The following is a 12,490-nucleotide window of genomic DNA, read 5'->3' as shown; positions in this document are numbered from 1 at the left end:
ATAAACTTGCCTAGTCACTACAGTCTAAACAATCAGGAGACTGTAGTGGCAGATACACTGCAGCACAACACAAGAGAGACTTTGTAGGGATGCGCAAGCCAATTGCGTTGGCTCATTTTCTAGGAATCAGTGAATATGAACATAATTCAGCATTGGTGTCGCCCGTGAAGCTTGTTTTGGAATGCAGAGCCGTAGGGGGTGGATGCAGTACTATTGTACAACAGGGGAAGTACTGGATTCTTAGGTTCTCATCGCGAATAGCCAAGTTTATTTGGCTCTCGTAACCATAAGTGCCAAACATCGCTCCTCTGTACATGACAGGCAAGCTATAATTTTGCAAAGAAGGACTGCCTGCCCTTTTCGTGAACTCCTTGAAATTCTTGCCACTAAATTAAAATCAAATCTTGGCGTTTTACGTGCCAAAAACAGCGACCTGATTGTGAGGCACGCCATAGCGGGGAAATCTGGATTAGTTTTGACAACGTGGGGTTCCTTTAATGCGCACACAACGCATGTCACATGAGCGTTCTTGTATTACACCCCCATTGGAATGTGGCTATCGGGGCTGGGACTGAACCCAGGACCTTGAGCTTAGAAGTGCAACACCATAGCCAATAAGCTACCGTGATGATTGAGCGAGACAACAGTGGCATAATTTGGCGGTAGAGAACGTTATCACTGCACTGATACTATGGCCTCAGAAGTTGGCTGTTGAAACCGACCGATCTCAGAGGCCATGCTGGTATTTCAATATGCCAAGGGGAGTTTAGCAACTCAGTCATCACTTCGTGTTAGCATAGCCACACATCTAGGAGCACAGTATAAACAACGGAAAGTAGAAGGCCACAAATACATGGCAGGGGCATCATTTGATTGCCATTTAGCCCATTCATATAGACACATTTTAAAAAATTTTCTCTCAAAGTGTTCCATAAGTAATGCCCCTCAATAATACAGTCACCGACCGATTTTCTGGATCTCATGCGGACCGAAAAATAGCCTGAAAAATCAAACAGTACAAAAAGCTAGTTCAGCCAAAAAATTTAAATTTATTAGGCTTAAAGCGGCTTTAAAAATCTCTAATAATGCCCGGCCTCATATTACACTTGGAGGCGACCAGATTTGCTTGGATTTGCGCAAGGGTGACATTGACCCCGTATACAGTTTGATAAGTGTGTCACCGCATTGGCGATCTGCGATCTCCTATGCCGGAGATCGCCATGGAGCTCGAAGAAACATGCCACGTTTATTCGCACCACTTGGCTCTTACAAAGGCACACGAAGTGGTGCCAATCACACAAATGCGAAGCCGCACAAACGTACACAAAGATGCGATGTCGTCTCCGAGACACACCTGCTTTGTGGACACATCACGTGCAAAGAGCAACAAAAACTTTAGGAACAAATCAATTAATAAATATGGATCCCGCATTAAGTGATTATGACGATAGTGCTGACTGAAAAAAGAAATAAACAAGAATAAGTGCCGTCCCCTAGAGCGTTGAGTCAGCCAAGGGAGAGCGGGTATGGCCTCTGAGACTGAAGAACGTTGCGCGCGCTTTATTGAAATAGAGCACCTCCCAATCTTGCAGGCTATAGAGCAGGCGACTAGGAAGCCAAGCAAGCAGAAAATCCAACATGGCGGCCCTCAATATGTGGTAGCGTGGCTCGGAACCACGGTGTAAGAACATTATGGGAGGTGTGCAAACAGCGCCCATCCCAGCATACCAGTTTTGCGTGCGCTTTAGATTGTTTGGCTCACGAAGATGACACACTCTATTAGCCCATCGGCAAAAGAGACACGAGCCCCAAACAGAGGAGACCAATGAGAGCGGCCCCTTCATTGAAGTGCGCGCAGGAAACTGGTGTCATGCGGACACGCTCGATCGCTCGTTTCGTACTATTGTCTGCTCGTGTCAGCTCTCGCTCGCGCTTGTTTGGTTTGGTCTCGTTCACGCTTGTTTAGGCTGTCATAGAAGTGGGTGAACAGGTTGACAAAACAATTAATACCGCAAGAAACCATGCAAAAACAACACAGTATACCAGCACAATGCACAGAAGTACTCACAACTGCACGCAACAAATGCAAACGTCGATGTAATGTCGATGTGGCTTCACCCTTTAGAACGAGCTGGCGGCCCCTAACATATAGCACCGCCCTTCGGAGGATGGCCGAAATACACGCAAGTTGTTGACACGCTCTCAGCACGGCGAGGCGCTGCCAATCACACACCTCTTATAATATTCTTACAACGCGCTCCGAATGAGCGATTTAATCCGGAAAATCAAACTTTGGGGCCTAAATTCATCTAAAAAAATCGGTTGCGAAATCGCATGAGCTCTGTGGGAACCCTGACGATGTATTCATGAAGTCGAGTAAATCCATAAAGTAAGAATTTTTGGAGCCAGAAAAATCCGTTGGCGACTGTAGACGCATTTGAGCCCCTTCCCGAAGTTGTTCAAAGTCCCCTGTGATGACACTTTGCTTCAAGTCTCAATTCAAAGTGGAATCACCGTCCAACATTACTGCATGCTGCCTATAGGTCACTCATTGCAGAAAGCTTCTGGCAGAGATTGCATCACAGCGACATACTCACTTTGTGTGGACATGCTATCGTCCTTGCTACATCATCACTTTGTTTCCTTGGCTTCATCCTGTTCCAGTTGGGAAAGTAGACATGTGCAAGCAGTGTTAGTCATGCACCATAACACTATGACTAAAGCTCAGAAACCACTGCATCTGCCGTGAATGCTGATTATGTGGACCACTATGAGCAATCAAAATACCTGAAAAATGAGGAAGGTTTGTTGACTACAATGCAACCACTTAATTAGCACTACCTTGCCTTAGATATGGCACAGAGCTGCAACATGATATATATATATATATATATATATATATATATATATATATATATATATATATATGGCAGCCGCTAGAATGACAACTGGCGCTGCATGAACTGAATCTAGTAGTGGTCAAATAGTTGCCACAATCTCACTTGCCTTCTGAAAGTGCAATGCATTCAGTTAAAGCCATAGAATTATAGCCCTCCAGAAAAAGCCTAAGATACCCAAAAGCAAGAAGCCACGAGTTAAAGGATGGCAAAAACACTTTACTAACTAAGCGATACTTATGTGCAAGTTAACAGTGCAAAAAGAGATAGATAATGATAGTATTAGGTGTCTATTTAGATCACACAGAATATTTAGAAATTGCCTGCGGCAGACAGCATAATTTTAGTCACCGAGCTGGATTAACCGAAGAGATGGACATTACTCGCACACGAAATCGAAATGCATAATCGACTAATTAACAACATGTAACTAATTAACTACTTAATTGCTTTACAGCACACAGTCCAAACTAATTGTAGCCGGTGAGTTCGCAAGGAGTGCCACTTGAACTTTCAGGACAGTTTCAAAGTATTCATTCCCAAAGTGTGCGATGAAATACGCGGGCATTCCAGTTACTCTTATTCCTCAATGCATAAAACGGTGGTTTGTTAAAAAACACCAGGTGGAACAATCTTTGCATCTTTACCGAACTTTCGCAGTAATATCTCGGAGCCCGTGCTATCTTTGGAGGTCATTCCAAGTGAATACGCCTTTGCAAACTCACCAGATAAAACTTGTAAATTGCAATGCATGCCATAATTAAGTTATTTAATTAATTGTGTTAATTAGTCAATTATGCATTTTGATTTCTCATGCGAGTAATGTCTGCCACTTCGGGTAATTCGGATCAAGAATTACAATTACGCTATCAGCCACGGGCAATATTTAAAAATTCTATATAAAAAATACAAAAGAACACCTTGTATATTGTAAAATGTCATGCCACAGATACAATTCATGGTCCCTTTAGCATCTGACACTCCCAAAAACGATGTACTACACACTGCATTAAATATATAATGAAATTTCCACATCAAATGTGAACTGCAAGTAGTGCACTGTTATACAAATACTGATGAGTGAAACACTGCATGCCATTCTTCTAAGGCACTGCATGCATGGTGACCAGCTGACAATGTGAAAGGACAGCAAACATGCAGCACTCACTCCTACCCCTGTAATCAAGTTTGCTCTTGGGCTGCTCCTGCCCTACTGGTGCTGCTTTGAACCTAGTCATTATAATTAAGTGCCCAGCTTTTGGCGGCGTGCTTCCTTCTTTTATTTCTGTAATGCCTATAGTGTCGCATATCTACACATTTTTAAGACTGAATTTACCAAGGTGTGGCCAAATGCCCCTGAATTAGGACGAATGTGATGCCATATAGTGCCCATTTGCAAAGACTGGATGGCAAGTCCAAATGATAATTATGTGACTTAAGGATGACATAATTAACAAGCATTAATCATGTAAGAGCAAAAGTGAACAAGCAACCTTACAAGACTCAACGGCACTTCAATATCCAAGCAGATTTAACAACTTTAACAACAGATAGGTCCACAAGCTCAACTTCATTTCTCGAGTTCAAGGTGGGTACTAAATGTAAATTATACCTATTTGTGTTTCCTGTGCATAAACCTATGCAAAATGTTTACGCAAACATTTTCTGATGCCTCTCATGCAGGAGGCTCAAAACTGTAATGCTAAAAATTAAATGGATGGAGAAGTTCGTTTCACAGAAAGTTTCAGCTGTGGAACATGCTATGACAAGGCATCTACATAAAGTTTACTTACTGCAGAAAGATTCAAGTCATTCCACTTCAAGTAAAATTAGAACAGCGTGATCAACTTTATTTTTGGCCACATAATGGAAATTTGCAGAAAAGAAGTTATTTGAGTGAAAAATTCATCCCTGGTGTAATTATTTTTGTAATTGGTTTATGAGCTACCCATAACTAAAAATTAGTCCTACGTGTCAGAAATGCTACCGTGGGTTCTGTATCAGCATTTTGACTGATACAAACTCAGCTTATCAAATACGTTGGGCTATTAAATGCGTTGGGATATTAAATGTAGGCTTATTTCTAAAGGTGCAATTATTTACATTAAAATAAAGTCTACTAAACACTGCTTAATGTGTCCCTCACATTGCATCATGTGCATTGTGCACGTGCGACGTCAAATAAGTGCTCTGACTCATTCATGTACAAGCAGCAGATAAGTGCCCAAGCAGCCACAGAGAAGTCTAGTTCTGAAGTCGACCTCAACAACCAAGTAACCTCAATCAAACACATGACGTCAAAATTGTTGACTTCACATGCAGAATGTTAAGCAGTAACCAATCTCATTCTCATTCTCACATAGTGAGAGTAAGGTCAACATCAGGAGGTCTGAGCCTAGTGAGCTTGCCCAGTACTGTATAAGAGATTTATAAATAAACTGCACACTAAAGGGATATCAACATTGTCAGGACACAGCATGGCATTGCAACACATGCACAGAGCCCATGCCTTATGCAGGGCCAATGCTGTCCACTAACTGGGCATCTGCTATCTTGAATTCTGGTGGTTTTATGTGCCAAAACCAAGATTTGATTGAGGCACGCCCATAGTGAGGACTTAGGATTAATTTTGACCACTGGGAGGTTTTTAACGTGCCCCCAGTGCACAAGACACAGGGGTTTTGCATTTTGCCCCGTCAAAGTGTGGCCGCCATGGCTGGGATTTGATCCCATGACCTCCATGCTCAGCAGTGCAACACCATAGCCTCTAAGCCACCGCAGCGGGTGGACTCCTGCTTCTGAATTTGCCTACTGGTTGTGCACTAGGAGGTAAGCAACCACTGAAATTCCCCAACTTCTTTTTGTAATAATATGAATGTGAAAGCACTGTTGGCTAGAAATCATTGGTCACATAATGCCAAAGTATGAAAGTGCAGAGAGACAGATGACAACCAATGGCAGATTTTACTAGCTGTTTACGAACAATCTGGAATGCCACTAATGTCACGCACATCAGTTTTAAACCTCCATTACAACAATAAGCAGTGCAGATAGCATCGACTGGGCCTCATTATTACCATACAAACTTGCGTCTGCATTACACTACCCCTAGCAGCACAAAAAGCAAGACCAGTGTTGGCGACATTGGCCCTACATTAGACTATGCCGGACGCACACTGGTCCTGCAGTGGCTCTGTGTAGCCGCAGGGTAGCCAACCAGTCTGAGAACTGGCTAACTTCCCTGTTTTTCCGTCTATTTTTCCCCCTCTTCCTCCTGTGTCCACTGCCTTACGTACCTTTGACAGGCATGGTGCTCTAGAACAACCATTCAAGTATGCCATAACTATTGTGAGACAAAAGTACACCACAACAGACACACGTGAGCATGTGTTCGCGCACCCTGCTAGTATTATGCCAATCCACATTGTATTAGCAATGATGACTCTCATAAAACTTAGCCCTATGAGTAACCCCCCTTTAAGAATTGCCAGTTGCTGCTGCTACACAGGCAAGAAATGTGCAGGACACGGTGAAAAGCCCGATGCCAAGCACTGCGCCGCATCTCTAACACGTGCAATGATCCCGAGGCTTCAGGGCATCAACCAGGCCAAGATCGAGGAGGGTTCGGGCAGCAAGACTTTTGTACCAGTAATGACCGACAAAGATATGTGCTGCACATAATCAATTTCCGCATCACTTAGGATACCTGGACCGTACCATGAAATAATGCTCCTCACTAAATAGCCTGTGGCATAATTGTGAACTTTGCAATCCTCGGGTATACAACTTGCAACATTTCCTTTTTTTTCTTCTTTCTTTTAAGCTTTGCTGCTTATAAGGCAGGCACCCAGAAAACCCCCAGAGGCTGCAGCCTGAGCATCAGAGGAGGGCGTTTTTGTGGACAGTGATGCCTTTGCCAAGGTGAACCTGTGCCCAGCAATATGGCTACCACAAAAAAAAAAAATTATTCCACTGAATATGGCTTCGAGGAGTGCAAATCCCCATGCATAAATCTCTCTTGCGACTAACAGGAACCACAGCTAGGTGTGATTGCCCACAATCTGTGTTCAAGTTAAGTCTACTTCTCTCTGAAAGAAAAATGGCAATCGTCTTAACCTAACTGATAACATATGACCATGCTCAAGCTATAGAGCCTAATGGTACCCCCATCCGAAATCTGCCATCTTAAACATTCAGCAGAAGGCCTCAGCTTTCCCAGTGCATGATACAAGGCAAAGCACAATGCCCCCAGCTCCTGTTGTCGCAAGTAGAGTGCTGCAGATGACTACAGCCAAAAAATGTAACTTCACAGGTTCACCAGGACAAATACACCCTGCAGGGTCAGATAGAGCAGGTGGTAGAGTGGGTCAGTGGGGACGGGGGCGACGAGGGAGGGAAGAAGAGAGAGGACGCCACTGACCTCTGGCCGGCGCCACCCTTGTTTTTGTCGGGGGAGTAGACACTGGTGCACTGCACTTGCTCCCACCACTGCTTCATGCCATTGTCTGGTGTCGAACTGCAGGCGCGGCCCCCACCACGGGCGCAGCAAGAGAAGCAAGAGGGGCAGAGCGGGGCAGAGGTTAGAGGAAGGAATACGCCACACGGCACAACTCTTGCTTTCTTAAACGTAAACAAATCTCATAGCAACCAGTGCAAGTCGGGCGGCTACTAAACATAGAAACATGGCTTTCCATTGGCAACTAGTGATGTCACCGCACCAACACCTATGCTATTGCGGTAACTAGTGGTGCAACTTTTCGTTTCAAATTGCAATGCAACGGCATGCAGCCCAGTGAGTGCAGGAAGCAGCTCAGCCGCTTGCCATTTCAGATTAATATGAAGCACGGGTGCCCAAGGTATTATGTGCACAAATAAAATGCAGCCATTGGGGTTTATGTGTCCTTGGGTATGTGGAAGTTGGGACATGCAATGTGCAAATGGACCGTAAAAGTATCACTATACTGATATACATGAATACATCACTTGAATTACACTGAATAGCGTGGCAGTGCAGTTTACATAGGAAGCACATTCCATTTGCTTTTGCTGCCCATGGTACAAAGCAAATATGCTCTGCACGTATGTACACGGACTCGGGCTGTATATGAATTCCACAGATAACATCCTTCAGAACCCTTGGCATGTGTGATCAAGTACCTTACCAGTATGATGCAAGAGTGAAATTATATGATATAATCAGACGACGTTGATGCTTTCTGTAAACAGCTCACAATTCACAGGCTATGTTGGTGCACCTTCCTTGCTCAGAAATACAGCTCCAGTTGTTGTTGCGGTGACAGGACACAACACCATGTCAGACCTTTTGCAGGCTTTCAGCAATTTTACCCAACTCTGCGAAACCATATTGCTGCACCTTTGCCTCTGCCTCACAACAGCAAGCAGCAACGACATCTGTAATGGCTTGTGACTGATATGCAGAAAATTAATTTAGGAAACAAGCACAGCATAGGGTTGATATGTTTTAGACCAGTTGCATGAAGCACTGCTTTCAGTAATGTTCGGAAAAGCAAAATCTCTGCTGCTCTTTTGCAAAGATTCTTGTAGCATCAGACAAGAGGAAGGATGTTAATGGTGTGGACCTGGGCCTTCTATTAAAAGAGAATTTGGCCACTGTAAAGTGCTCCATTGGAAAAGAACACTGGGCAGCTGGAACACTTCGAGAGACAGAAGGCCACGCACTCACTTTGCAAACTCTGCCAGCTGCTTGGGGTCACTGAGGTCCACACCGGGGATGCCACCTGGTGGAATCTTCTTTCCCGTCATGTACTCCGTGTAATCGGGGTCCGGCTCGGGTGTCGACTCCTCTGCAGCTGACCCAAAAAGCCCACTCAAATACATACGCTTGCTCTAAGCACAAAGACTAAAGACAAAGAAAAAACTGATTTCGCAGGTGTACGCTAATGATTCATCACAGATTCCCTGGCCACATTCATGGGGGCTCCAATACAAGCTGCATTGCAGCACCATGGCATCCGCTGCAGCTTTACAAACTCCTAGCTGACCTGCAATGTGGGGCCGGTAAAATGCGACATGAGAAAGAAGGCTTAATGGCTGAAAAAAAAAAAAACATGAAGAAGTCTGTTTGAGTAAGGTACAAGCAAGGTAACTTCTATTTTATAACCATGGATAATTACATTTCAAAGGCAAAAAAAATATATTCACCGATTATGATACTCCTTAATGCAAAATTTGAGCGCAGCTGTACACGTTTTCATTTTGCTATATATTGGCTCGCACGAACATCTGTCTCATGCAGCACATTGCAAAGGGAGTGAAGCATGGCGCGACTGCCTCGCTAATCAGGAGATTGTGAGAGGAAGTGCATGGGTGACGCATGGGCGCGAGTCACAGCAGTCGCCACAGACAACCTCCACTCATGCAACGCTTTGTTTCCATCCAGACAATGCGCGCTACTCTGGCACCATCTCATAGTCATCGTCGCTGTAAAGCCCCTCGTGCACAGCACTACTCTTTTCTTCTCACTCTTTCACCATACCCTCATCTCCGCTTTCCTCCCGACATTCCCTTTGCTCTCACCACTTTTGTCATCCCGCGCTGTGCTCATTCTCTCGGTTACAAGGTAGCACGTTGACACTCACTGCAGGAATGGGCAATAAGAGCTGCACTCTAAGTATGATGCAGGTTACGTTTCTGGCTGATACCTAGAATGCGCCCATCAGAGTGTCTACTAAGTTGACATTTCCAAATTCCCCGAGTTTTCCAGGTTTTCCCTGAATGCCTTGGTAATATTTCCTGAGTAACACACAACTTCATTTTGTGTCAAGCCAGGTTGACACAATGTCACCCGGTACTGTCACTCTCCAGTATGCATGTTAAAAAAAACTACTTAATCCAGTTTGAATAGTAGTGTTTATGTTATTCAAAAAGAAAACAGAAGGGAGAGGTTAGTAAAATGCACAATGAATCAAATAGCTTCGGACAAAAGGGTAAAGCCCACTGCAAATCAAGTAGAAAGTTTTCAAACATGAATAAAAAGTGATGCATATGGAAGCAAATATTCTCGAATATGGGCTATTTCTATCAAATGATAGCAAGCTCATTGGTACGAGGCCCAAACTTTCTTACAAGTGAGATTTTTTCTCAGCAGCTGGAAAGACAAGCTCAACTGTCTTGACATACTGTCAGCCCACACACAACGCCTCAGTGTTGCCTTTCGCTGCTCTAAAGAGTTTATTGTGGTTTGGATGAGGGACACCTGCTTCTCGGCGTCAGCTAACATATTGTTTTTTGACCTCAAGCTCCTTCAAAGATGCGGCGGCACACACCCTTTTCCATTCATTCCTCAATGAGTCGGTCCTTTCTGTTCTCGTCCTCCTTCCACTAAGCATTCGCCCTACAAACCATTTGGTCAGTAGTACAGTTCACGTCTGGTTTTTTGGACACCCTAGGGGCCGTGAAAACATCCGAATAATTGGGAAGTTCGAAAAAATGAATGCATGTCTTTTACTGCCCTTAAGGGATCAAATCGCCACAGGCACATACCAAAAAGCTCTGAAAGCCTGCCAGTACACCTATTACCCACATCGGTCAGTCCTCGTACTGGGACAGGAGATGGCATGCACGGGTGTATAATTAAGGAATATATACTGGGTCCCGTGACAATTTGCCCCTTCCCGCACTTGTTAAGCTTCATTGCAATATTTCGCATATGCTTCACCTCGTAACATTTCTGTACTAAGGCGAAGCTTCTTTTCGGAAATGCATAATTCAACGCTTCGTGCTTTCCAAGCTTTGAAGCCATTCGCGAGGATTACATAGCCTGAATCAGCGCAATTGCTAACAGCGGCGCATTGCTAACAATAGCGAACGTCGAAGCAGCTAGGCCTAGCGTTGCCGCGGTGATGGCTACAGCTGCCAGCGGATCTGCGTGCGAGAGCGCCTGTTCGAGGCGGCGAGATGATCAAAATGGCGGCGGCTCTGATCAATAGCGTTTTGGACCTGCGGTCACGGCAGAAAGTCCGGAAAATCAAATGGCAACGGGTCCTTGCATCCTAAATTCATATGTTCTTATGCATTGACTCTATGTGGTACGTGGTGGTGCCACGAAGCCACCCGATTTATTGGACATGTGCTGAAAATCGGGCATCCAGAAAATCAGTCGTTGACTGTACACTGACAACTCCTCCAGCTGTTACGATTCATTACGGTTCCTCTGTTACTTGAGCCAGCATTAGCGTGACTTTAGAATTAATACCCTTTCAATTAAATTACAGCTAATTTTCCCTGATCGAAGCACAAATTCCTAGAGTTTTCACTGAGTATTTCCAGACTACTCACAATCCCCGAGAATTCCCGGTTTTCCCAGTTGGTAGACACCCTGACTCTACAATGGATCATATCCGTGTCACAGAGCACAATCAGCCTCTATATATGGCTTTCATAGATTACAAAAGGACACTTAATTCAACAGAGATGCCAGCAGTCATAGAGGCACTACGTAATCAAGAAGTGCAGACCACTTAAGTAAATATCCTGGAAAATATCTACAGGGATTCCACAGCTACCTTAATTCTCCATAGGAAAAGTAAGAAGATACCTATAAAGAAAGGGGTCAGACAAGGAGACAATCTCTTCAATGCTATTCACTGCGTGGCTGGAAGAAATATTCAAGCTAGTAAACTGTGAAGGCTCCTTTAGGAGTAAGGATCGATGACGAATACCTCAGCAACGTTCGGTTTGCCGAAGACATTGTTCTATTCAGCAACACTGCAGACAAGTTACAACAAATGATGGAAGACCTTCACAGAGAGAGTGTAAGAGTGGGGTTGAAGATTAATATGTAGAAGACAAAGACAATGATAAATAAACGGGCAAAGGAACAAGAGTTCCGGATCGCCAGTGAGCCTCTTGAGTCTGTGAATGAGTAAGTTTACCTAGGTCAATTAATCACAGGGAACCCTGATTATGAGAAGGAAATTCATAAAAGAATAAAAATGGGTTGGATCGCACACGCAGACATTGTCAGCTCCTGACTGGAAGTTTACCATTATCATTGAAAAGGAAGGAGTATAATCAGTGCATTTTACCAGTGCTGACTTATGGGGCAGAGACTTCGAGATTGACAAAGAAACTTGAGAACATGTTAAAGACCACACAAAGAGGGATGGAACGAAGAATGCTAGGTATAACCTTGAGAGACAGAAAGAGCACGGTATGGATCAGAGAACAAACGGGTATAGCCAATATTCTAATTGACAATAAGAGAAAAAAATGGTGCTGGGCAAGTCATGGAATGCGCAGGTAACCTTTGGACCATTTGGGCTACAGAATGGGTACCAAGAGAAGGGCAGCGCATAGAGGAAGGCAGAAGACTAGGTGGTGCGATGAAATTAGGAAATTCGCAAGTGCTAGTTGGAATCAGTTAGCGCAGAACAGGAGTAATTGGAGATCACAGGGAGAGGCCTTCATCCTGCAGTGGACATAAAACATGATGATGATGATGATGATGATGAGACACCCTGCACCGCACGCCTGCCTTCACAGCATGAAAATGGCTGCAAAGCTCCTATTAAAGGCTTTGTGTAAATAAAGGGCTATGCACATTTGACTCT

General features: G+C 44.2%; 1 protein-coding gene across 3 annotated transcripts in view; it reads right to left on the bottom strand.

Moving 5' to 3' along the window:
• Positions 1–12,490, bottom strand: part of LOC135899086 (transcriptional repressor protein YY1-like) — a 47,850-nt gene that overhangs the window by 25,532 nt on the left and 9,828 nt on the right. For 2 of the 3 annotated variants that reach the window (XM_065428347.1, XM_065428349.2), the window contains exons 2-4: positions 8,602–8,728; positions 7,318–7,413; positions 2,598–2,655 (exon numbers count right to left, since the gene is read on the bottom strand). In XM_065428347.1, coding sequence (XP_065284419.1) covers positions 2,598–2,655; positions 7,318–7,413; positions 8,602–8,728 — 281 coding nt within the window. The remainder of the gene's footprint in view (positions 1–2,597; positions 2,656–7,317; positions 7,414–8,601; positions 8,729–12,490) is intronic. The other variant, XM_065428348.1, reaches the window with a different exon arrangement.

This window comes from Dermacentor albipictus, chromosome 7 (assembly GCF_038994185.2).
Source record: "Dermacentor albipictus isolate Rhodes 1998 colony chromosome 7, USDA_Dalb.pri_finalv2, whole genome shotgun sequence".
Classification (NCBI taxonomy): Eukaryota; Metazoa; Arthropoda; class Arachnida; order Ixodida; family Ixodidae; genus Dermacentor; species Dermacentor albipictus.
The sequence above is the reverse complement of the archived record's forward strand: the minus strand, read 5'-3'. Positions and strand labels throughout refer to the sequence as shown.